Source organism: Suricata suricatta, chromosome 12 (assembly GCF_006229205.1).
Source record: "Suricata suricatta isolate VVHF042 chromosome 12, meerkat_22Aug2017_6uvM2_HiC, whole genome shotgun sequence".
NCBI classification, from domain to species: domain Eukaryota; kingdom Metazoa; phylum Chordata; class Mammalia; order Carnivora; family Herpestidae; genus Suricata; species Suricata suricatta.
Window position 1 is genome coordinate 62494549 of NC_043711.1, and position 27422 is coordinate 62521970.

The window sequence follows — 27422 nt, forward strand, 5'->3', positions numbered from 1 at the left end:
ATATATACACAAAATGGAGTATTATATGGCAATGAGAAAGAATGAAATCTGGCCATCTGTAGCAAAGTGGATGGACCTCGAGGGTGTCATACTAAGCAAAATAAGTCAGGCAGAGAAGGACAGATACCATATGTTTGCACTCTAGGTTTAACAGGAGACCAGGAGAAACCTAATGGAGGACCAGGGGGAGGGGAAGAGGGAAAGAGAGTTGGGGAGAGAGAGGGGGACGCAAAACTTGAGAGACTGTTGAATACTGAAAACAAACTGAGGGTTGAAGGGGGAAGAGGGAAAAGAGGTGGTGGTGATGGAGGAGAGCACTTGTGGGGAAGAGCACTGGGTGTTGTATGGAAACTAATTTGACAATAAACTACTAAAAAAAAAAAGAAAAGAAAAGAATGTGTCTTCTACAATTGTTGGGCTAAATATTTTGTATGTATCCATGAGTATGAGTTTGTTAGTTGTGTTGCTCAAATTTTCTGTATTCTTGTTTTTAAAAAATTTTAATGTAGCATTAATAAAGAAAAGAGTACAGATTTTAAGTGTGCCACTCGATGTTTTCAAAGCACATTATTTAATGCTTCCTAAATGTAAACATAGGATGTTGTGAGCCACCCACTATCCCTCGAAAATGTGGCCACTTTTCTATTCTGACTTCCATCACCATTGATTGGTTTTACCTGTTTTTGAACTGTAGATGGAATTACATAGTGTGAACTTCTTTGTTCTATTTAACTCAGCATAATATTTGGGTCATTCCTATGAGGTTTTTACATGTAGTTGTGGATTATTCATTTCATTACTGTGGAATTTTCTGTTAGTTGAATATACCACAAATTTTGCATTCATTCTCCTACTGATAAACATAGAGGATGTGTCCATTTTGGTGAATATATGTGACTTGCTTTTCACTTTCATTATGAGGAGAATGTTTTACATTTTTATTATGTCTAATTTATTTTTTTTCTTTTATGATTGGCACCTTTTATACCCTAAGAAACCCTTGCCTGACCCAAGATTGTGAAGATTTTCTAATATGTTTTCTTCTGGAAACTTTGTGGTCTTAGGTTTACTATTTTGATCTATAATCCATCTAAATTTTTGTATGTGATATGAGGTAGAGGTCAAGGTTCACTTTTAAATATGGCCATCTGCTTGTTTCAGTACCCTTTTTTGAAACAGACTTCCCTTTCCCTATAAAATTCATGTACTGCCTTTACTGCAAATCAGTTGGATCTATTCTTGGACCTAGTATTCTGTTTTATTGATATATTTCTCTTTTCTCATACCAATGCTATGATAGATACATTATGATAGCTTTATAGTATGCCTTGAAATTAGGTAATATAAATCTTATTGTCTTGGCTAACTAAAGTTTTTTGTGTTAATATAAATTTAGAATCAGCTTATCTATACCTATAAAAATAGCTTGCTAGTATTTTGATTTGGTTTGTGCTGAATCTGTTGATCCCTTTCAGCAGACTTCACATCTTAACAGTATGTAAACTTCCGATCCATGAACATTGTACATCTTTCCATCTTTTAGCTTGTCTTTAATTTAACCTCAGCAGTGTTTGGTAGTTATATATCTTTTGTCAAATCTATTCCTAGGTGTTTGATGGTTTTGATGCTATTATTATTTTTAAAAGTCATTTTCTGGGGCACCTGAGTGGCTCAGTCAGTTAAGTATCCAACTTCAGTTTAGGTCATGATCTCACAGTTTGTGCATTTGAACCCCATGTCAGACTCTGTGCTGACAGCTCAGAGCCTGGAGCCTGCTTCAGATTCTATGTCTCCCTCTCTCTCTGCCCCTCCCCCACTTATTTTTTTTCTCTCTCTCTGTCTCAAAAATAAATAAGCATTTTTAAAAAGTCATTTTCCAATTGTTAGTGGCTAATGTTCAGAAGTGTAGTTGGTTTGGAGGGTATATTGTATACTGTGACCTTTCAAAATCTAGTTGTTCATTCTAGTTAAATTCCTTTTGATTTCTCATGTTCATAATCATGTTATCTGTAAATAAAAATAACTTTACTTCTTTTTATCTTTATGGTCCTTTCTTTTTTCTTCCTTTCTTTCTCTTATTTTCTTTATTGTAATAACTAGGACTTGCAAAAATGTTGAATAGAAAATGTGACAGACATCCTTATCTTTTCAGATCTTAGGTGGGAAACATTTAATATTTCACCATTAATTAAGTTACAGTTTTTTTCCTTTAAGATTTCATCAAAATGAAGAAGTTCTCTTCTATTCCCAGTTTGCTGGGATATTTTTTAATCATGAATGAGAGTTGATTTTTATGTATGCTTTTTCTGTATGCATCAAGAAGGTCATACAGTTTTTCTTCTTTATTTTATTAATGTAGTAAATGGCATTAATGGATTTATGATTGTTAAACCAACCTTGTTTTTTTTTTTAATGGAAAATACCAGTTGGTCAAGAAACAGTGTCATTTATATATATTGTGGTATTTAATTTGCTAAGAGTCTGTAAAGGATTTTTGCATCTTTATTGAGGGATCTGGGTCTTCTCCATTTCAGGAAAAGGTGGCTCCAACTTTCCTATTGCCAGGCATAAACCATGGCATCATTCTTGATGCCTCTTTTTGTCTCCCACTTCATTAGTAATCCTCAGCAAATCTTATATACCTTCAAACTATTTTTGGAAAACCAACCACTTCTCCCCACTTCTCCCACCATTCTGATCCAAGCCATCATCATCTCTTGCCTGGATTCTTCACTAGTTCCCTAGCTGGTCTCCCTAATGCTTACTTCTTGCAATTTTCCCAACACAACAGCCAGAACCTACCTTTAAAATGTAGGTTAGGCATGCCTGGGTGGTTCAGTTGGTTGGGCCTCCAACTCTTAATTTCATCTCAGGTCATTATCTCTCCATTCATGGAGATTGAGCCCCACATCAGACTCTGTACTAAGAGTTCATGGTCTGCTTAGGATTCCCTCTCTCTCTCTCTCTCTCTCTCTCTCTCTCTCTCTCTCTCTGCCCCCCGCCCCCTCTCTCCTTCTCATTCTCTCTCTTTTTCTCTCTCAAAATAAATGAACATTTTAAATAAATAAATAAAACATAGATAAGATCAGATCTCCCACTTCCCTAAACCCTTCAGAAGACTTTAATCTTGTGCAGAGCAGAAGTCCAGAATCTCTAAAATTTCCTATAAGACCCCTTTTATTACCTGTCCAACTTTATCTCCTTCTGTTCTTTTTCTTGCTCACTCAGTGGCTTGCTTGATGATTCTTAACCATAAATTCCATTCTCACCACAGGACCATTATATTTGCTGTTTCTCAGCCTGGAATGCTCTCCCATCAGACATCCTCATAATATGAGGTTCATTCCTGCACTTCTGTCAAGCTTTTACTGAAATGTCATCTTCTCCTTGAAGCCATCCCTGGCTGTGTGGTCTAAAATTGGAGGACCTCCCCCCTCAAAAAGAGTCCTATTGCTCTTCCTGCTTTTTCACTTTAACTCTTTTACTACCTAAGGTATATTTTATGTATTTATACTCTTTACCCTCTCAAACCTCCAATAAATTCTAAGCTCAATGAAATAAGGAATTTTATTATTTACTGCTGTATCCCCAGTGAATAGAACAGTCTGTCACGTAGTATTTTTGAATAAATGAATAAACAAATGAGACAGTGAATAAATACATGGGTTACAAAGCAGACCCAGTGTTTGACCTCATGGAGTTGACAGTCTCCATATTGGTAAATGGAGCTGATGAATTTCTAATGGAAAAAGAGAGAGAGATAGAGAAGAAAAAAATCCAGAAAACACAGGCACCAGAACCTTGTGGGTCACTCACGTTGTAAAAGTGGGTCCAGTGAGGGAAACCCAAGCCTCTAATAAAGACGTAGAAAGAAATGAAGATAATTTAATTATCTTGGAAGCAGAGGAAAGAAGGTTTAAGAAGAATGAGGACTGTAAGTAGGACTTTGTAGCTGTTAACAACAATCGTCATCATCTCCTTTAAGAGTCAATAGGCATCAGGATCCATGCAGAAACACTGCCACTTCCACACTGGTTTCAGAAGGATGCAAGGCTAGAGGTGTGCGGTGAGGCACCGCTGTGTATTGTGCATAATCCACACAATGTAGACACTTAGAATAATGCTAGTTCTCTGAATGGCAACACAAGGGGGGGAGGGGGGATCTTGGTGATAATTTATCATAAGAAGTTTTGCTGAAGAGTTCATAATGGAGGAGTATTGTGGAGCAGAGCTGTGCTGCTTGATCTGAAAGCCCTCAACGTGTATCCTGCTAAGGTCAACATCTCTTCTATGGGTGACTGCGTGATCATGACAGGTCTAAGACATCCACCAGCTGTTCTCAGGTCTTTGGTGTGACTTTTACTGGTTTTTGAAAAGTGTTTCTCTGTTTCAAATCAACAGGTTCCGTTTTTTGGGCCTCTGTTTGATGGAGCCATAGTGAGTGGAAAGCTACTGCCAAGCCTTATATGTGCCACGTGTATCAATGCCAGCAGGGCCGTGAAGTGCCTCATCCCACTCTACCAAAGCTTGTATCTTTTTGCTTTGAGTATATAACCTATTAACCTTCCCAGAATCCTGATTCCCAGAAGTTTTGCATGAGAGGTAAGTAGTTCCTGGGTTGAAAAGGGAAGAGAGAATGTTTTTCAATGTGTATTGAAAATAACATCGTGTGATCTTCCAACCATCTGTCAGTTTATATTAAATATAACAACACTGTGCTTCACCAACCTCTAGAAGAGTTTATTTTCATAATGTAGTCACAGAAGTTTGTGACTGTCAAGAGCAGCTCATCCATTCTCAGTGTTTTTGCCTGAGGTCAGGTTCTCCTCTGCCCATCCCTGTGGGTTGCAGTCTATTGTGTGGAGAAGGTAGGATGCTGCTCAGGGTCACCCAGAGTGCCTACCCGAAACCAGCAGCAAATGCAATGACTAATCAATCAAAGAATGTGGCAAGTACCACCGAAGTACAAATGGCCTTCTAGAAGGTTAGAGGAGGGGGAGCTTGCATCTGGTTGGGGAGACAGGGAAAGGCAACGTGAAGTTGCATGGGGACGGGGACTCATCAGTGAGAACGGCTAAAAGTCCTTTTATGATTTTTCCCAAATCTTCACCAATGCTTGGTCTCTCTAAAACCAGGAGAAATTTCAGTATTGTAATTTTTTTCTCAGACATCAGTTGGCATGCTGTAATATTTACATCTAGGCATAATGTCTGATTATAAGAAAAAGAAACTTAGGTGACTTCCTAAAATTGATTCTAAACAAAGAGATTCTAAAACTTAGAATCTCTTTGTTTCTAATTGGTATTGACAATGAAGATGAACATATTGTGTTTGAACTTTCTCTATACTTGTCCCATTCCAGCCATTAGTGATGTGTTGCTGAAGGGTGGGAGTGAGGGTGGGTGAAAAATATCATGTGTGAATAGATACAGTTCATGAAAAATACCTTTCATTAAAATCCTGGTCACTGCATTGACTGATATTCTGTCTTTAGATTAAAAAAAAATACATATGCCATGTGGCAACTTGGAATTATCATAGAAATTAGTAGTAGAAAAGAGCTATTAGGTCCCATCTGGTCCCTCCCCGGGGGCCAGGGCAGCATTATTCCATTCTGCATGCTCCCTCGCGCTTTGTCCAGGCTGGTGGTGCGTGTTTGGGAGATGGCGTTCTTCAAAGTGATATCCACAGCACTCTAGACTTAATCTTATAGCTGGTGTCGATTCAGCCTTCAGCATGGAGGTTTTTATTTCACAAATGCTTAAAAGAGATTCTTGGCAGAGATGAGAAAGACCTGTTCAGCAATTGGCTTGTCAGTTTGCATGTCAACTAGGATGAGCTGGACATTCATCAGTCAAGTATTTTGGAGCAAGGCAAGGAAAAATCATTTGCAAACAAGAAAATTCCACTTTACGTAAGTCCATTGTGATTTTTGTCATGCCACCTTTCCCACTTATCAAACTTCTCATTACAAAATACATCCTTCGTTATTTTGTTGAACATTGCTTTCTCAAAGAAGAATCAATATAGCATCAGAATAATCAGATTTAGGGAAAACAATATTGTTGAAACTTCAAAGGATAAGATTCAATGTCACTTGAAAAACTTCTCAAGGAATCACATTAGATGAATGTGGATGCCAACCAGGGCTACTGATGTTAATATGGGCATTAAATGCTGTGTTCTTCAGTAACTCATAAAATAGCCAGGTTGACATCTCAAAGGACAAGTTGGTATAGAAGTTAAGACAGGGAAAGTAACAAAGCCTATTATGTTGATCATTATAAAAATTTAAGATTTTCTTTTATACCTTGAGAAGATTTCATTTGTGCTGTTCAAATAAATTACTTAAAGCAAGAAATAAAATACTATATATAATTTTTATAAAGATGCAATCAATGGGGAAAACTTTGCAATCACTTAAGTATTCTATTATGTAATTTCTGCCTACAAAAGTGCAATACTCAGGCCAGAAACTAAAATATAATTAAAAGAAAAGTTGAGAAAAGTAGGAAAAAAAGAAAAAAGAGAGGTTTTTTGTACTTTTATTCTTTCAAACATTCTTTCAAACTGGTTACTAATTTTAAACTTTTTAAATACCTATAGACATCAGCCTAGGCCATTAATAATTAACTGTTCCCTTAACATTTTGTTAAAACATCCTGGTCCTCACATGCTTTGGCAAAAGTCTAAACTGATTTGTGTAGCAGCTGAGGTCTGGAATTTGCTGTTTCGTTGAGATAAGTCTTAGATTTGAATTTTGGAAAACACCAAATAACCTAACACATCCTAATTGTGGGTGTCACCTCGCATTCTCATTTAGCTAAAGCGTGGACTCCCAACTGCCAAGCCCAGTGCCAGGAGCTTGGGATACACAGGGAGCAAGGCAGATGGGGTTCTTCCTCACTTCTCAAAGAAGACACACAAACTAATACCACTGTATAAAGCAACTAAATAGATAACGGGGGTGAAACAGGGCCAGGGTAAGGGCTCGCTGTGGAGGAAGCATGCAGGCTGAGGTTGGAGGGATGACAGGGAAGCGGTCCCCTGGGAGGAGGACAGTATTCCAGGCAGAGGGCACTGTTACAAGCACAGATGTCAGAGTGTTCTCGAGTGCTAAACTCTGGTTTTTAGGATTTGATGCATGATCAAGCCCATCAGAGTACCTGTGACAGACATAAGGGCAAGCTTCCAGCAGAGGTGGTTTCTGGGGGACACCTGAGGAGGCCGAGCTTCCCTAACTCTGTCACCTCATGGCCCACTTTGAAAGTTCTTATCTTAGTAGAGCATCAAGGCTGCCTGGTACTAGGGGCAACCACCCCAACCTCCAGCCAGTCTCCTCTAGGGCTGAGACTTTGGACACGTCTGAAACCATTGCTGGCTCTATAACCCAGGGCTTCCAGTAGAAAATGAAAATGTAGGGGCCCTCGTTCAAAAAGCAGAGAGGGAGAAGTGCCTCTCAAGTGCTACAATATAAAGCTTTTTCCGTTCTTTGCACTTTTTCTCTCAACTTGTCATGGTGGGTTTTTTTATTTGCTATTTAGTGCCAATTTGAGTCAAGAAATACTAAAAATTTAAATTTTTAGCATTATTTTTGTCAGTCTTTACATGTATAATCCCAGTTTAATATATAAATATAGACATATTTAGCTCATATATGGAATTACAATTACACAATTCATATTTTGTAATTCATACATGGATATATTTTGTTCTTAACTGAAGAATGAAAATGCTGTACCAGACTAACTTACTTATTTTTACTTTATTCTTCATATATGCAATATGTAACTGACTCTTCCTTCAGTTTACTGTTGAGTAAGGAAGGATGGATAGGAAAAAGAACTGGAGTCCCTCTGTTTTTCCCCTCCATCTTTGTCATCATTTTCAGAGTAAATTGTTAGCTAACACAGCAACACATCTAAGGGTCTGTAGGGGTTTGTGGTTATTCTTGTTTCTTAGGACAACACTACTTTTCTTCTGTGCTCAAAGCAAGTTCCAGTTCAGGTGGAGAGTATGGCTTCTCAGGATAGTCAGCCTCTCTGTTTACTCAGTCTTGGTGGTGACACACTTACCATATGCTCTCTCTGAGTCCCTCTGACCAGGCATTGAGGCTCTACCACAGACCTGCTCCTGGGACACTGCTAAGGCTGTGCAAGGAACCAGCAGACCACATGTTGTATGTATTTCCTTGCCCATGAGCATGCTCCATTGTCTCACCAGGCTTCAAGTGTAAAACATGAGGTCAAAGATGAAATTATTAAGAACTTCAAGAGAGCAATAGCAGAGCATTCAACAAAGCAGGACCTGTTATAAGCACTGGGTAGCTGCTCAGGTCACATGCCCATGAAGCCCTCCTTGGAACCCATTCCAGACAAACCCCACCCTCCACCCCAGTATAAGTTGGGGAATTCTGTTCCTGGGTATTTATTAGATTTCATTCCCTTCCTAAAGCCTGACAGTGTATCCCTTGGCAACATTTTCTTGGAATATGAACCAAGACCCAATAAGGAATGAAGGAACTTGCATGTGTGGCCCTAGAAGACACAGTTCATTTAAGAGATCAGATTTCTGAGAAAGCATTGCTATTACTTGTTTCCCTGAGATATTACAGAGAGTAGTGGGTACTGGCAAAGAATGGGAAATTTCTTTGTCAACACCAACCATTTTACGTGGGCAGTCCTGTGTCCTCATTTTGTTTCTAATATTAGGGTTACAGTTGTTAAGCAGAACATCGCCAAACTGCTCATTTCATCCAAACGTCATTCAGGTATCAGAATGACTATTTTTATGAACAGGGGACTTGTTGTTTAGTTCAGACCTTCTTTCAATTTTTTAGAGAGGAAGCACTTGTTTTTTTAAATATTGACCATAGATAGCCATGCATTGAGCCTAGGACAAATGAAGAAAAGAGCCGATGGAATTAGTTTGCAATGGCAATTCTTATCTCCTGTCCCCTCCCCACCTAATGATTGATACTTAAGTGCCCTAGATAGTGTCAGTTATCGTTCAGTTTTATATAATATTTAACTAGAATTAGAAATGTGAGCAGTAACATATCAATTTTGTTCAGTAATGTTCAAGCACACCATTTCTTATTAAACAGAGGACTGGGCATGTTGTTGGAATGGATTTGCCTCTCTGGGATCTTTTTGAGCAGTAAATCCAGCTTAGAACCAATATCAAAGGAGTTCTTGTTTGGGGTGCCCTTGGCTAAATGATCAAACAGTTGGAACTGTGTGGTGAAGGCTCACAGAAGACTGAAAATACCATTGTCGTACATGATCAAGAAAAAAAAGTGAACACAGTAGGGATGTGTTTGGAAAGCACCCCCAGTAACAGTTCAGGCTAGCCCCTTTGTTTTTCCTGGGTTTTCTGGTAACTTCCTCAGCAGGCTAAATCAAATCTGTCAACCAGAGCCCTTGTCCTGTGGCCACTGCTCTTCTGAGTGGCGAGGGCCAAGTCACCTGCCATCTGCTTTTTCTATCCCTCGTGGGCAATCAGGGGGGCCATCCCCGTGCGTGCCTAGAGTGTTGTAAATGGGAAGCTTGCCACATGTTATGTTTACAGTTCCCAAGCCAACTAAAGATTCCAAAATTAAACCGTGCTTGACTGGTGGAAGTTCCCAAATTGTTGGAGCCAGGGCTTTCGTTCTCCTCCTCAGCTAACTGGTTTCAGGGAGAAGGTGGCCGCACAGCATACAGTGTGCCCATTAGGAGGAGCTCACCCTGAATCAAACAGATGGTGGCTTTTTAAAATAAACATCCACTTCAATAGAACAATAGCCACAGAGGCATTCGCCATCTTTTCTCTCTGGAACTATCAGCATTTGATGGAGAGAACCGAGTTGCCTAAAGAAAAGTAATTTTGCACCTCATTCTTTCACCAGTGAAATTTAGTTTCATTCTCGAGTAATGGAGATAGTTGGTAATACAATACCATAGCTTCTCTCTTGTTTTTAATATCATTGCTAAATTTTATTCTCAAACTATACACTTTGAAAAGGCGGCCTCTCTCCCTGAAGCTGTAACAGTTCTATTTCTGACCTCCCTGGTGGAATCTTTGTTTCTTTTTCCTGGGAAGATCTGTAATTTCCTCCATTTGTCTTAAGACACTTAGAGCACAGGAAAAGGAATCAGACAGTACCATGCAGTATGTTTTGCCATGCAGAACCGGCATGCATTTGTCATCATTTACTGTGTCTCTGCCATGTGCTAGGCACTGTCCTAGCCCCTGGGAGTAGAGATATGAATAAGGTATTGCAAGTGAGGGGACAGTGTTTGCTCACGGACCAAGCTCTAAAAGAGCACATCACATTTGAGAACCACAGAAGCTTCCACATGGCAGAGTGTGGGACACACACATGCATGCACACACACACACAGAATGGAGGTGATGGAGGCATTTAAGGGGCAGTGGGAGGAGACCTGAGAGAAAGTGAGGTCCTGATCAGAGGCAGTGGCGAGGGACAGATTGCATCTCCACATAAAGCAGGTACACTAATTCAGCACCTGCTTTCTGTGCTAGATTTCCTGGGGGGTGTGGAGGGTAATGAGAAAATAGTCAGGAACAGATCTCTCCAGAGCATCACATCCGAGGAGTTGGCTTGGGAGGAGGAGAGAGGGGCAGAGGGAAAGAGGCAGAGGAAATTTTCCAGGAGAGAATAGCGTGACAGAAAAGCAAGGAGCAGAGGAATGAAGGGTTACCTTCAGCAGAGTGGTCAGTGGATATACCCTCCTGGTGGGTCTTATCCATAGCTTATTCTAAGCAGTCTCAAGTCTCCACTGGGGAACTGGGTATGATAGGACATAGAACTGAATTGCTTCATAAAAGAACGTAAAATATATCAGATAATAGCAGCACTGAAAAGAAAGAAGGCATTCCTGGGTGGGATGGAAGTGCTGGAGATCTAGAAATGCACGGGAGGGGCCAGATTCAAGAGCAGCCTCCAGAATGGAGTCAGGGCATGGACAGTGCTTTCCTAATGCATACTTCTAAACAGGCCCAGAGGCAAAAGGTCATTGTGGTAGGGATTTATACCACTTGATATAGAAGGTACTCCAACATACATTCTACTAAAGACAACGAGCATTTGATAAAATTTTGGCAGACAAATAATCTCTTGCAGAAGACAGGAAGTAAACGAGAGGAACTGTTATTTTGGATCTATTCCTTAGCAATTCGAATAATGGGATTTGTGGCTTTGAATGTTGCAGAGGGTAATGACTTTGTACTAGAGTTTGTGTAAGAATGGGAGAGAAACAAGTAGATCTGAACCCTGACACTTGGGAAATGCATTTCCAAAAAACAAATAAACAACAACAACAACAACAAAACAGTTCTGAAAAAGAGTTCAGATCAAGAAATGGCATATACCTATGGGTGGGTTGAGACTGTAAAAGGGAATAAGAAATGAGGGATTTTTTTTATCCGGGGAGCCACAGAAGAGCAGCCAGTGTACTTGCCTGGTATGGGTTCTGTCAAGTGCATATTTAACACGTGTGTATCCAGACTGAAAGAGAAGCTCTACACTGTCCTGATCAAAGGCCATCGTGTTAACCTTTACCCTACTTGTCCTTCATCTTCTTCATATGGGAAGGGACAGGAAAGTGTCTGAAAAGTGTATGAACTAGTCTGAACAGTGTATGAATTAAAACTCAAATCATTGGGGGGTGCCTGGGTGGCTTAGTAGGTTGAGTGTCCAACTCTTGATTTCAGCTCAAGTCAAGATCTCACGTCAAGTTATGAGTTCAAGCCCAGCATTGGGCTCCACACTGACCGTGCAGAGCCTGGTTGGAATTTTCTCTTTCCCCTGTTTCTCTGCCTCTACCCCACTTGCTCTCTCTCAAAATAAATAAATAATTTAAAAAATTTTTAATAAAAATAAAAAAAAATAAAACTCAGATCACTGAGATCACCTAAGAAGGGGGAAAAAATAATAAACACTGGGAAGTAACTTGGTCCAGCCTTCAAGGCCATTATATTTCTAGTTATAGAAACAAATTTCCTATAGTGCTCTCAGATTCATAAAACTTAGAAATCAAGTAAAATAAAAGATGCACCAAGAACCGAAAATAGGAAAATATTTTCCTTATTTTCAAATAGGATTAAGGGATGAATTTTGAAATGTTGCATCGTCCCCCTCATAAAATTGTTAGACTAGATTATTAAATAGCTTTTGAGCCTTCAGAAAAGGAGTGTAAAATGAATAAGATATCCCAAACACACCAGTTGTGTTTGATAAGAGCACTATTTTCAGAGATTGAGAAAGCTTATAAATATAAAATCTTAATTTTGGTAAAAGAAGAATCATAGTCATCTGGCAAATAGGAGAGGGAAATATGGGCTCATGGGGAGCTGAGTGACTTCACTGTAGCTACAGGGCATTAATTCATGGACTGTCAATCGACAGGGGCCTTTGTGTCCCTGGTATGGTGCGTGCACCACAGCTTTTGCTCAACCCCTCTGCCGTGAACAACTTTTTTACCAGCAACTTTCACAAAGGTACAGAACACATGTTTATTAAATACCACTTTTCAGAAAGCTGAAAGGTTCAACTCAGTTGACAGAAGGCAAAATCAGACCAGGATTACGTCAGTAGACAGACTTAGGCCCAAACCAACAAGATGAGATTTAGCAGTGTAGACTAACACCATGTGCCTGGGTTTAGATGATCAGCTGTGTATGTACAGAATGGGGAGGATGGGGCATGACAGCAGTCACTGCGAAATGTTCGAGAATTTTGGTTAAGCACAGATTTGAGGTGAGAGACCAGAGGCGATGCAGTGGCTGACCAGCCTTCTCTTAGACCACAGCCTGAGGAACCAGAGGTCGTGTCACAGAAACAAAGGCATCACACCTCTGCTCCTTACAGCCTCAGCCCTCACTGCCCTGGGGCCCACACTGTAAGGAGAGACCTTGATCAACCTGGAACTTGTCCACACAGGTAGTGACCACTGCTCCTGGGGTCTCAGGGAGCCATTAAAACCAAGGAGTTGTTTCAGGAGCCTAGGTTTTTTTTGTTTTGTTTTGTTTTTTTTAAGAGAAGACAAGGCTGTTGATGTGGAACAAGTAAACAAAGGCAACAGAAGCAGCTTTTAGCTCAAAAGCCAAAGCCAGTGCTCAAAAACCAGAGGTGACAAACCAGCTGCCGGCAGGCTGTATCCAGCCCCCAGATGGGTTTTGTTTGACCTGCACTTGGCCTCCAGTATTACCCCTAAAGATTAAGTTTGTCAGCCTCATTGAAAAAATCAGAAGATTTTGCATTTTCAAAAATCTAGGTTTCTAACGTGAAGATCAGAACCTCTGACCCCACTGGGGCTCCTTTCTTGCTGCCAGCAGTCAGCCTCCGTCACAGGCTGTGTGCTCTCCTGTTCACCACAGCACCTTCCAGTGCTGAGGCCTGGTATGAGGGGCTGCCATCAAGGCACTTCCCCACCCCTGCCTGGATGGTGTCCCTCTGGGGGTTGATGAGAGGGTTAGTGAGCCAAGCAGGTCAAACAGTGCCTCGTCTTTGGTGAGGAATCAGTTAAGTGTTAATGCAGTTATTTTTATCATATTACCAGCTTGGAGTTTTAAACCTCTGTTGTAAAACACTGGAACCCCCCAACTGTGGAGTTAGGTCTCAGGAAGTATTTACCCTTTCCCACCACAGATGTTAAAGGCTGGAGACTGTCTTCCCTCAGTGACATAGAAGGTCCCTCCTCAGTGTAAAAGCGTGGCTGCCTGGAGTGTGGGCTGCTCTCTACCTTGGCGCGTGGTGAGGAGGCCTGTGAGAAGCACATAGTACAGGGGAAATCTTCAAGGAGTGGGACAAAGAAACCATTTTTGCTATTTTTTTGCTGTAAAGTGACATCACTATCTTTTTTGCTGTAAAATGACTTATCACTATTAGACAAAAAACCATTCCCTCTGGAAAAGTTAGTGTAAATCTCACAATCTGTGCAGAAACCAGGCTGCTGGCGGTGGTGTCCTTAGGGAAATAGCAGCAGCAACACAGCTTTCCACTCTGCCCCTCTCAGAGCCATGGCTGTTGGGTCATGGTGTCTCATCGCCAGCTCTTCACAGGCCTGTGCTCCTTCCCACTGTGGGGCCTTTGGATATGGTGACCTCCGCTGATCCCAGACTCCCCTCTTGGGTCTCTCCTGTGACACAGATCCCTCACCCTCCCTCAGCCATCTAGCCCTGTGACACTCTCTTTGCCAGACTGGGCCTTCTGCCCAACAGTGGTCTTGCCTCAGTCTTCTGCCTACTTATCCTGTCTTGTACCTCCTAGTACATTATGAATCTGAGTGTGTGTGAAGGGAGAGGGAGGGAAGGAAAGAGATTGACTTGGTTAAAAAAAAAAAAAAAAAACTGACAAAAATTACATTTTATAAAATTGAATTTTTTCAAAATTAAAAACTTCATTTATCTAAGAAATACAGCTCTACAAATAGAATATGTATCTATGTTTGTACATACAGATATATTCTCAAAATCCTTTTTATTCCACTTTTGCATATTTAAGTTGATAGCTGGATCCCCAACACATACTTATAACAGCACCTGGCACATAGCAGGGACTCAATAAGTAGTTCTTGGGTAAACTGTATTGGCAAAAATACTGGATGGTAGTGTTCAAGAGGAAAGAAGTGTTAGAATTTTTTAATGTTTGTTTAATGTTTGGGGTGGGGAGTAGGGACAGAGAGAATCCCAAGCAGACTCCACACTCAGTGCAGAGCCCAACTTGAGGCTCAGTCTCGCAAGCATGAGATCATGACCTGAGCCGAAATGAAGAGTCAGATTCTTAACTGACTGAGCCCCCCAGGTGGCCCAGAAGTGTTAGAATTTTTACGGAATATTGGATTCCATGTGTATTTTTCTTTATATTGAATAATACAGTGTTTTGTGCATATTATTTTTCTGCTGCATTCTAAATAATAATCCACCCCAAAAAAGTTATTGAAGGATGTTCATGTAGAAACCCTGACAATTAGAATGGTGACTTTATATTTGGTTTTTAAATTAATGGAATCTTCCTGAGAGTCGTACAGAGTGGTAGTTATTCAGTTATCCCATGTTTCTGGAGTGATAAATGTATTTAGTTACTTTTTGAGAGACAGATTGAATTCAAAGAGTGTTAAAGTCAGAAAATTTACAGACAAGAGAGAAATTAGAAAGAAATGATGTTGCCTTGAAGCCATGGTCTCCCAGGAGAAGAGCGCCCCCCAGTCTGAGGAAGAAGGAAGGGGGGCCTTAAATAATGTCAATGTCAGAGTCTACTTCTAAATCCTAGGGATATAATTGTAGGGGTTTTTTTTTAAATTCTTAATTGTATGTAAATTTTATACGCGTAAATAAAACGCCTGCAGTGCCTAAGGGAAGCTCGCCGCAAGTCTGAGACCTGGAGCTGGCTGGACCTTGGTGGCACATGCAAATGCTTACAGCTGAAGTCACTTGTTGGAAAGTCCACAAACTCTGGTTACAGCTGCATTTGTCAGTAGCTTTCAGGGAAGTGTAATCAGCCAGAGAGATTAATTTGCATCTCAATTAGAAAAGAGTCGGGAGGAAGCACTAAGGTCTGGTGCTGGAAGGTTGTGGAAGAAATCTCACCAAGCACAAAAGCCTCCCTCGCTCTGTCCTCCAGCTGAGTGGAGGACAATATCTGAGGTTTCGTTTCCATAGGGACCAGAAGCCTGCTGGGCCCCAGAAGAATCTCGGGTTTGCACCATAATCATTTGGTCATGATGGCACAAATTCCACTGTTGTTCCCAAATACATTTTGCTGTTAGAAAGCTGTTAGAAAAGTGGAAATGGTCATCATGTCAGAAGCATGCGAGAGGGTATTTGCTGACCCTGCTTACCTTTTTTCATGGTGCTCTCTGATTTCTGGATATTTAACATTTGTTAATGTCTGAATATTCAAAGAGCAAAAGGTCATTCCATAAATGACAATATTTCTTTAGTATTCAGATGACTACTTTGGGAATGGTGCAGCTTCAAAGGGAGCCCATTATTCCTGATTCTCCCACACTCTTCAGTACAACGCAAACAAGATTATGAATTTAAAAACACAGGCAAGGAAGAAACATGTAATCTTTTGGCCATGGAGCATGGAAAAACTTATGAAAACCACAGCCCTTTTTATAATCCTGGCAAAACTGAAAGAGGTATCTGTAACCTTCACTTTAAAAAAAGCACATCATCATATTAATTTTAAATTTTTCCTTCATATATTTAGTGGTCATTTTCACAGGCTTTGATATTTATACCAGATAGGTCCTTTGTTTTCAGAGAAGTTCATCATAGTTTCAAAATTCTGTACTTGAATCTAGTGAGAGCTGAAACTGTCTGAACCATTTATCCCTGCCAAGTTACTCTGCCATAACCAGAAGGGTCACCATTGGCATTTTTGGAGGAAGACTTTGATTTCTAGTTTATTTTGTTCTCTCTCAAATAGTTAATTCATTGGCTCCAGCTTCAAAGTGAGAAAACAGAAAAAGAGTGAGAAAAAACTGAGTCATGCATTACAAACTGTTGAATGAAACTGAATTCTTTTTTTTAAAAAAATCAGGGTTTTAATTTAATCTTCCCATCCTAGAGAGGGGGAAGAAACAAGTTTCCTAAGGACAATCTACCAGTGCCCACAGGCTGAAATAACACATTGCAGCGAGACATCAGACCCTCTTAATCCAACATTAATCAAATTTCAGTTTACTAATTATCAGTCCCATTTTGAAAGGAGCATAATGCCATAAACAGCATCCGCAGAACATTTAGTAGACTCTGGGATTATAAGCAATATATTTGAAAGTGAGACTTTCTGTTATTCAAATCTCCAAAAAGGATAATACATGCCTTATTATAATAAGAGATTGTGCAAAGCCAAAGAAGGACAAAGCAGGCAAGTCCAAATGGTGATCCCTTCTGTGCCCGTCTGCCTCCGTGTACGCAGCGAGCTCCCTGCAGGTTTCCGAGAGCTAGAGTAATTTGCAACACACTCAAGTAAATTTTTTAATCAAAGCAAAATACGTTTTTTGGTAACCTGTGGGTGAGTATGACCCAAATGGCATCATTCCTCATTGTTAACCTTGAAACGGAGTTTTTTCTAGTTTACTACTGTGGAATTTTACCAAACTCTAAAATTGGTACTTTGAATGTTATGTTTTAAATGTGTTTCTGGGGTCCTGTGCTTTGAAAGCATTTGACTTCATTCCCTGAAATGTGATAGAGACCACTGGGGCTCCTGTAGGGGAAGGATGGGAGCTCAGAGTGGAGGACCAGTGCTAATGCCCGCCCCCTTTCTCCTCCCCATTCCCTCCCATCCCTGTGATCAGGTGTCCAGTGTGCCAGCCGCTAGGGAGTGAAGATTCATTTGAATGTTTACGTTGTATTTTGCACATGCCTTTTAACATAGCCAACTTGAGGGGTGCACAGCTGCTTTAGTTTCTAACAGAGTGGCATGTTTCCAAAATGCCACAATATTTCAAATAGACACCACCTTTGGAAACAAACCCACATCCAGTGTTATGTATGTCCAAATGATCTTGTCACTTCTATCAGCATCACAGAAATGAAACAATATAACACTTAGAGGCCTATGATGTTTATCCTCAACCTGTTTCCTCTACCGCTTCATGTCTGTCTTCAATCTTCCTAATTTTGTCCTAGGACATACAAGAGTACAGAATATGTGCTCTCTGTCATGCCCACTCATTTAAACTCTCCAGCACAAAGCTTTGGTCTTAATCCATGAGTGATCAACGAAGGGACTGCCTGCTAAAAACTCAGGGTCTGCTTGTCATGGGACAAGCCAGCCCTAAAAGATGCCAAGTCCCTTTGGTTTTTCCCTTCATTTGCCTATGAAGTGGGATGTAAGTACATCAGTGCATCCTGGCTTCTAGGCAGATGTGTGCTTGGAAGTGCAGTCTCATACCTCCACAAAGGGTAGGCAAGCTCACTAGCTGATGGGATTCTGAATTTATAAGCAGAGTTCCAGCATTCCCCCAGGGCCTACTTTTCAAAGGCAAATTAGTATGTTTGCAACTTGATCCCTGGGCAACTTTTGACAGTTGTTCTAAGAATAATAAAACAGATGGACAGAATAGATTTTGGGGTCTCCATCCAAACTGCCATCCTCAGTGGAATTTAAAGAAGGCATGGAATTGATGGGGGAGCTGCTGCCACTTACCATTATGTTCTGCCTTTAACATCCCAGACCCATAACTTTCCCCCAGAAGAAGATGAAAATTATCCTCACGTTATATTTTTTGGGTGAGAGTTCAGTTTCACTGTGAGAAAAGAAATAGGATGAGTGTTTTTCTTCATATATTCAGAATCAAATGAATTAAAATTAAATGAATTGAACATAAACTTATACTACCAAGAAACCAATTTTAATATGACTGTGAAAGATATATATATAAATTAGTTTAACTTTAAGGGTTATCTTTATAGGAATTTTGACTCCTTTAAATAAAAGAAAGCTTCTTTAGAAGTGTCTTAGAATTACTATCTACTCATTATTTGGGAAAATAGAATTTAGACCTAACAGGGTAAACATTCTCTGCATATAATAACGTGTATGCACACCAGAGGTCTGTATCAAAAAACAGCATTTAAATTTTTTGTGTGAAGATTATTTCTGTATGTATCCATTATAATTTCGTCAAGCAAATTTCTACATAGTTGTGCAAAATACCTCACATAAACTAGTCCACTTTCTGTAAAATTTCAGACTTCTCCAAATGTTGGTTTTAGTTTAGATCAGGATGACAGGTTCCTACCTTTTAATGTATTGGCTTTCTCTGAGATAAATTTTCTCTTTAGGTTTATTTATTTACTTTTGAGGAAGAGCAAGCAAGCAAGCAGGGAAGGGGCAGAGAGAGGGGGAGACAGAGAATCCCAAGTAGGCTCCGAGTTGCCAGCACAGAGCCTGAGGTGGAGCTTAAACCCGCAAACCCACAGACCATGACCAGAGTCGGACACTCAGTCAAAGTCAAGACTCTCAACTGATGGAGCCACCCAGGCACGCCTCTGAGTTAAATATTCATACTATTTCATTCCTTATTTTCTCCTTGCTCTGGATTCATTAGTTCCAGTTATCACACATGAGGCCATAAAGATTAGATAAGAGAACTGATCATCCATGCTCTGGGAGCTCCATGCACTGGGGGCCCCCAGTGGTTTGTCAGATAGACCAGTCATTTAAACTTCCACTGATGCTAAAGGATTTGAGAAGCCACATGAAAGTGCCTTAAACCCCACATCTCACATGAGCAGTTATCAGTAACATGGTGGCAGTGGACCCTCCTGGTCAAGCTTCCATTCTGAGAAGCATTCAAGGACATCCCCTCCTCAGCAGCAATTTTCCTACAGGTGACATTGAAGTTGTAAAGTGTGTCTTTCAGTTGTAGTGCTCAGAGTAGCAAGTGATGTGTGGTAGCAGGCCTCAGAAAGACACTGGGTGGTTCCAATTTTATTTTAAATAATAACCAGTTCTTTGACTTTGAACAAGTATCTTTACCTCTAGCAGTTTCCTTTATCTGTAAAGTGAGGACAGTAATCCCTCACAGACAGATTGTTATAAAGACTCACAGAATGAATATAGGTATATAAAATAATCCACACAACATAACAGAAATGCAGCTGCTTCTTACCACCCCGTCGCCCTACACGGGTCTAAGTGCCCCCATCCTGGGCCTGTGTGGCAGCCACCTCCCAGTCTCCCTGCTTCTCTCTGCTCTCCCCGGAATACTCTCCAGTAGCCAGAACTTTGCTCCTGAAGTAGGAAGGGCATGTCGGAGCTTAGAACTCACCAGTCACTTCTCATTCTCACCCACAGAAAAATCAAGAATCCTCATAAGGATCCGCAAACACACTCTAGCCTCAGGAACTGCATACCATGCAAGGAATTCTCCCTCCTCTGCCCAACATCTGCACAGCTCACCCCTTCCCTCCCCTTAAGTCTCTGCTCAGCAGTCACTCATCAGAAAGTTTTCTATGTCAGCAAGCCCTCCGGGCAGTCTCATCCATGTTCTCTTTAGCACTTCCCATTTACTTAATGTCTCTTTCTCCCACTAGTATGTAAAGGGCGTGGGAGGAGGAGCTTTGCTTTGCTCACACCTAGAGCCCAGGATGAGACCTGGCAGGAGAAACGTGTGTATGTTGCATGAGCACACTGATAGATGCACTTGAAGTAGAGAGGAAGGCCAGCACCCTGCGCATCCTCTGGGCCCAGAAGCAGCCACATTGCACCCCCAGCTCTGGAGAACAAGTGAGGGCCCAGACTGCCGCAGGCGCCTGGTTAACTCCTGGCAGTTGTGCTTCCCTGTCCCACCCCAGCTGGCATTGGTGGTGTGGCCACAGCCAGCACTGTAGGATGCAGAGATGAGTGGCCTTGCCCTTGTGAGGCTTCCTAGCCCGTAGGGTGATTGTAACTGACAGAAGGTGGAATGTGACCCTTGCTCTAGGAGGGACCGGCAGTTATTGCCTAGTGGGCATTTGTGGAGTCACTGACACACAAAAGGGAAAATCAGAAGGTCATGGGAGCGCTACGGGGAAAAGATTATTCCTGGTGGCATCTTCAAATGGTTCTCAGTTTTTTTGTGTATCTCTTCATGTGGGTGCCATCTACAATTTGGAGACTGGAAATGTCATGATTTTGTTCATTTTGTTTGTTGTACAAAAAGGTAGCCATAAGACAATTAGAATTGATTACATAAAAGCCTGTAGCCTATTCCAAGGTGCTGAGGCATTTTTTTCAGTACATGAGGCTCCTGGTGAGCAGCCTTTCATTGTGAACGTGTGTACCTACCACTCAGTCCATTCCAGAGTGAAGTGTGGAGGTTGACCCGAATAGTCCTTCCCGCAGTGGCTGGGGACATCCACCTCAAACCTACGTCCTACCTCCATTATCCCCAGTCTTACTATGTACCCCATCAAAAGACATTTGTCTTTTTGACATTTTGTCAAAAGACAAAAAAGAAAAAGAAAACTTTTAAGCATGCCATTTAAATGCACATATATTGATTTATTCTTTTTTCATTTATATATGCTTTTAAATTCTTTTTTAATTTGAGGAAGAGTTAGCATGAGCAGGGAGAGGGGCAAAGGGGTGGGGGCGGAGAGAGAGAGAGACAGAGAGAGAGAGAAAGAGAGAGAATAAATGAATCCTAAGCAGGCTCCAGGCTCAGCACAGAGCCCGATTCAGGGCTCAATCCCACAACCCTGGGATCATGACTTGAGCCAAAATCAAGAGTTGAACACTCCACTGACCGAGCCACTCAGACATCCCTATATTGATTATTTTAAAGTACATACAGGTTCAACTATACAAATATTTTATGACATTATAAAGCATACTCAATGAAAATTTGAAAGGATGTGCTAAAGATGAAATAAACAATAATTTGAAGTATTTTAGATTTAAGAGTATAAAATGGTTTTGCCTTTACCACAATATAAATAGTATTTCAGCGAGTGCAATGGGATTAAATGTGTTATGTTATTTTCGTAACCTTGATTTCATAATAGTTCCATAATTGGATGATTCCAAGGAGTCCCTCTACACTCAGTTTATTTTAATACTTGGTTTTATAGCTGAAAACAAAGCCTTGTAAAGATACATAGACTCATCGGAGCCAGAGACCCCTGTCTTGGCCCACTGGTGCTCATGCTCATTCTTAACCTTTGTGAAGGTTCTTGGCATTTGGCAGGAAATTTCCATCTTCCCTGATGTCATATTAGTTGTTGATTGTATTTTTCAAAAAATGGATTGAAAACATAGTGAAGTCTTCATTGGGAAAGTTAGAAACAACTTACAAAATTGGTGGTAGAGATCAGAGATCTTTCTGAAAACATATACCACCTTCAACAGGCTCAGCTGGGTGGTTCTCACCCAGGCCTCTCATCTGTGTGGCACCCGCGCTAGCGTAGCTGGAGCAGCCCAGGCTCCCAGGCAGCCCTCATTCTTGGGCAACCTCCCCACTTGGCTAGCTTGGATCTTTTCATGGCAAAGTAACCTCACAGCAATTGCACTTCATACATGGCTGCTCGGGACTCCAAGAGACCCAGGCAGAAGGTATCATATTTTCACAGTCAACCTTGAAAATCCCAGAACTGTCAGCCACAGCAGGTCCTAAGGCCAACTCAGAATCAAGAGAGGAGAAGCCACCTGTTGAGGGAAGCGGTGGACCCGTCTGTGCAGGGAGGGGAGAAGGCCCATGGACCTCTCTGCTGTTTTCCACAGACGGCGTGGTGCCCCTCACACAAGGCAGAGCTCATTCTGATGCACCTGCCCTCTCCCCTGGACAGCAAGCTCCTTGAGGGCAAGAGCTGGTCTTACTGATCTTTCAGTCTCCCACATCCAACGTAGCAAGAACTCAGTAAGTGTTATTTGAAATAAAATCTAAAATGCAAGAATTTTAAGGATTCTCCAATTAAGGTAAAATAGACTCCAGCATCATTTGTTTAATTATACCATATGATGTCTTTATGCCTGCATAAGAGGAAATGATTTGTAACATACCAAAAAGATAGAACTGATTTTAAATAATGACTCCTTAGTCCAAAGAACTAAATCACACCAGCAGTAGAATTGAGTTCACTGTGCTTCCACATCCACAGAAACACATCTTTAAAGGATGCATTTTGTTCTTAGCTTGATTTCTCTGGGTCCTTTATTTTCATTTTAATTTGCCTCATTTGCTTCATTAATCCTTTATTTACTTTTACATTGCCTTCAAGGATCACAAACTGTGATATACCTCACAATTATACTTGACTTTTCAGATTAGTTTTTTTTTCCTGTGCCTGTAGAAGTTTGTCTCCGCAAAATTTTTTCCTGAATCATTTTCATGTCATTGAAATTTCCTTAAGTAGAATGTCAGTTTGGGCCAGTTTTTTTTTTTAACATTCAGCTGTAATTTGGGGAGAGGTCAACTTTTAGTGTAGAAAAGGTTTTGGTCTTTTATAACAAGAGCTGTCCTGGCTTTGGTGAGCGTCTCAGACATTAGAGGAACATTCTTGAAGATGCATGCACATTGCTCTGACAGTTTTTTGACATGGCCTCTGGCAGTTAGAGTGCACCATTGCCCATCCTAGGCTTCTGTTGCCATTATTTTTTTTTTTTCCGAAAAGCCTGAGATTTCACATGACATCTTTGGCTTCTCTGAGAGGTATTGTGACTAGCTAACACAAGAGGAGGTGGCCTCGAGACTCTGGCATTTGGCCCGACTCCCCTATCCCTCTGTGCCCGGATGCACATCACAATAACTCTCCTAGGTAGTGTGAAGGAGTGCTGACCCTCATTTGGAAGCGCAGCCCCCCGCTGAAACCAATCAATACCAGAGCTGTCTGTCTCTGCTGCTTACCTTCCTTTGGCACAGCAAGACCCTTCTGCATAGAGCGATCGATAGCTCTAATCTGCAGCAGCCTGTAGCAAGTCATGCAAGGCAGAGCGCTTAGGTGATATTACATGGAACCGTGGAAGCAGCAGCTTTGTGGCTCAGATTCATAGCACCCTTCCTAGGGGCACATTCCATTTGTAATGTGTGCGTCTTATCATTTCCTGCATGGATCACCATTCCTCTGAAACTTGATTCAAGAAAATGGACTCTGTGTGTGTGTGTGTGTGTGTGTGTGTGTGTGTGTGTGTGTGTGTAAATTCCAGGTACTTATTTCACTCCCTTTCCAAACCCTACCAACTCTGTTCTGTGCTGCTCCTGATCATAACCATATCCTGGGCAGTTTTGTCTACTCTTGAGCCTTGTGCTGTAATTATTTCTAGTCTGGGTATTTTTTAAACATTAAAGTTTTTTTTTTTTTTCAAAATCTTTGAAATCCCAGTGACTAAAGAGCATTCATATTCTAGCAACTACTTCACCACAAAGATCAGTAGAAGATATTGAACATTGTGTGTCACCTTCCTCTTCAAAAGATTTTGACCATGTGAGAGACTCAGGGCTGAAGACCTGGCTCTTCCAGGACCACTGAGGCCTGGAAGGGCCTCTGCCTGAGCATCTGCTCTCAAACTGCCTCTGTGCATTGTCCCTAAGCAGGGTGGGAGTCAGAAAAAGCCCCTTCCTGTTCTTCACCTCGCCTTCCAGTCCTCATTTCCATGTCTAATAATCCTGATGTCTATGGAATTTTGGATGCAACAGGAAATTAAGGGCAGATTATAAAGAAAGCAGATATACAGGAGACAGCAAATTCAAATCAGGGTTGTGACTGACCACTCCTACCAGGAGCAGACGGCCAGTGGGAACAGAGCCGACGGCCTAATGCCTGCTGCGTATGAGAGCCCTGGCAGCTGCTGGCCGGAGAGCTGAGATTGCCCTTGTGAACGCAGGTTTCCAGGTTAAAACATGCTTGAATTCATCATTAATTCCACACACACAAAGTTCCTTAGGATGCTTATCATTGTACTTCGTTAAATTCAACTTTAACTCTCCTGGTACATAGTCTTTATGTCAATCTTCATAGCCTTTTAAACTCCAAAGCAGGTGATCTCACTGCTCCGCACTCTGCAGATAACTACATGCCTTCTGTTTTTCAGAAAGTACCAATGTCACCTTCGGGGATCCCCTGAGTCAAGCTTAGCTTGGGGGAAGACTCCAAGGAGATAAAATTTCCCCTCAGGTACTAGTCTGTTCTCCTGCTGTGTTTACACACACCCAACCCCAGGAATAGACATGGAAAGTACATTTGCTGCTAGAGATGATCTTTCAGTAGTGTCTCTTACTAGAGCTCTTAAGAAAATCTTGGCAAGAAAATGATCAACAGATTCTAGTCATCTCATTCACACTCCTAGACACTGGTTCTGAAAATGACAAATCTAAAATCCATTTTTCCCATGAGTTTACTCATTCAACCAACTATCCTTTGGTCATTTCCTGTATGCCAGGAACCATGCTGTTGACAAAGGCCCACAGATGGAGGGAGGGCATGGTCCCCATCCTCATAGGACCCTTTGTTGAGTATGGAAAGCATTAAGGAAAAGAGAGGTCCATGCATTTTCGTAATGGCTATGATGGAGAGCTCAGCCCAGAGCTCTAAAGAAGGCATCCTTAGCAAGGGCCTTTCACCTGGCTTTTGGAGAGTCAGTAGAGTCACAGGGACTTAAAGCAAGGAGCATTCAAAGAACTGAGCTGCTTTCAGCAGAACAGAGCCTTCAGTAAACCTGGAACCTTCGAGGATCTCTGGTCTGGGGACCCCATATGCCACTGCAGGCATCATACCCGGCATCCAGAGGACTCCCCATTCCCACCTCCCTCATCAATGCTGCCTGGTCCTACTGTATCTCCCAGTCCTCTCCCTCCCCCCGGCCCCCCCCCCGCCCCCACGTAGCAGGCCTCTCACACATAGGGAAATGTGCTACACTTTTATGTAGTGAGAAAAGCAAGGCCTAGGAGGTTAGGAACTTGCCTGTCGCATTGGTTCCAGGAGCTCAACTCTCCAGGCACCTGGCTAGAGAAACAGTGGTTTGCTTAACTTCCCCAGCGCTGGCTTTGCCCCAGGCACCTAGAACCTGACACGTAGAGTCACTCACCTGGTACTTAGCGTAATCCTATGAGGAAGGTACAATTCTTACTTTATTTCAGTACAGTGTCTTACATAATGCAATGTTATGTATTTTATTATATTTGAAAAATATAGTTGAGGGCACAGAGGCCCAGGAAGGTTACATAGCTTGCCTGAGGCCACACCTTCATGTTAGGGATGAGCCAGGACCTGGGCCCAGTAGCAGCTGCTCCAGCCGCGCTGTTACCCTACCGCCCCCAACTCCCCACAATATCTAAAGATGCCTGTGGAAATCATGCATACATTTCAGGGCAACTTTTTAAAGCACGTTGTATCTGTTGGGTGGATTTATAAGTTGTGACTTACAACTGGTTTTGATAAACGACAAATACCAGTATTGTGTTTTAATGAGACTGAAGGCATGAACAAGCAGATTCTACTCTTGAGGCTGTTGTGAGGACATGCGGACATTGCAGTCCTCCCCCTGAAGGCTGGCATTGTCGCCAGGCTCATTAGCATCCGCGCTCCGCTAGGCCGTTGCTGCTTGCTAGCTTACCAGCTGTTCCTGCTGCTCCGTACAATGTCGGATGTGTTCAGCTCACTGGGTTCCTGTCCTCGCCGCCGGGAGGAGACAGCCCTTCCACTGGGGATACCCACGTGGCTGCCTGTCAGCGGTGGCACCGAATAAAGTAATAGGCCTTCGCATGGCATATGGTGTCTGGATTCGTACAAGATGCAAAACTCTTCTGCTGCTAATGCATGATGACTCATAGCATTGCTAATTTTTCAAACAAAAGCTGACTTCCACACCCACACTTTTAACCCCTCCAGCTAAAAAGTCTTTAGTTGCAAGGCTCTAGAAAGGTGGCTTCTGGATGGTTATATAAAATGTGTTACACTTAATGGAAAGCATATGAAATGCTTTGCCTTGCCTTGGGTTGAAGTTCTTTTAAATTTCTGGACCTATTCTTTTTTTCCTGAAAGGGAAGGGGAATTTTTAAGCATACACTTGGTTCCTTTCTCACAATGGGAGATTTTAACACTCATTTTCTCTTTTAAAAGTTCCATAGAAACTAATGCCTGATTCCAACTCAATTGTGGAGCATTTCAGGCTCTTCACATTAGAAACTTTATTATAACTTTTAAAGTTATAAAAGAATGTTGATTCTTTCGTGGAATTGGATATTGCGTAGTCTCTCCTAGTGTAGTAAATGCATGGCTCATTTAAATAATCAAATTCTACCAAAACAAATCTAGATTATAAATTTACATTAGAATGAACACTTTTTCAAACTATGAAATAAATACATGGGAATCTTCTAAAACAATGTTCCTACTAAATTATTTAGGATTCCTTGTGCTAATAGATGTCTAAATTCAATCTGAGATTTTATGTACTAAAATAAGGCTGTTTTCTGCATTTGTACAATCAGGCCTCCCTTTGAATTCATGATCAAAATATTGGTTCTTTTATAAATAATCCTTATTGAACATTTTATTTGGGCCTTTCAGAGTCAAGAATTACCAACAGAAAATGATTAGACAGTTTCTAATTATGGACCTAATCACTAAGTGTTTTGTAGTCTGTCTGGCACAGGAGAGCTTTTGCAATCAGAATTTGGCGAATATATAAATTTTTAAAGGAACTTCAACCTAGGAGGATAATGCTGATTTTTTAACAGATTATTTTGTCTGCCCCCGAAAAATTTCTTTAGGTGTTTCAGGGGTGGTAGGTAGAGACCAGAGACTCATATTCTTAATATTGATATTTTGGTTACATTTTCAGATGGAAAGTTTTTACCAACAGATATGAATTCAAATGTGCATCTAATCTCTTGGTTTCACATAATGAAACAAAATATGTTAAATTCCTAAGTGTGCCTCACTTTCTAGATCCTAGTGTTTGATGCTATTTTTCC

General features: G+C 41.3%; 1 protein-coding gene across 6 annotated transcripts in view; it reads left to right on the top strand.

The window, feature by feature from the left end:
• The window catches only part of RALGAPA2 (Ral GTPase activating protein catalytic alpha subunit 2), a 316716-nt gene that overhangs the window by 229969 nt on the left and 59325 nt on the right, over positions 1 to 27422 (top strand). For 5 of the 6 annotated variants that reach the window (XM_029916028.1, XM_029916025.1, XM_029916024.1 and 2 more), the window contains one exon: positions 4402 to 4529. In XM_029916028.1, the coding sequence (XP_029771888.1) occupies positions 4402 to 4529 (128 nt within the window). Of the gene's footprint in view, positions 1 to 4401; positions 4603 to 27422 lie in introns of all 6 variants that reach the window. The other variant, XR_003900702.1, reaches the window with a different exon arrangement.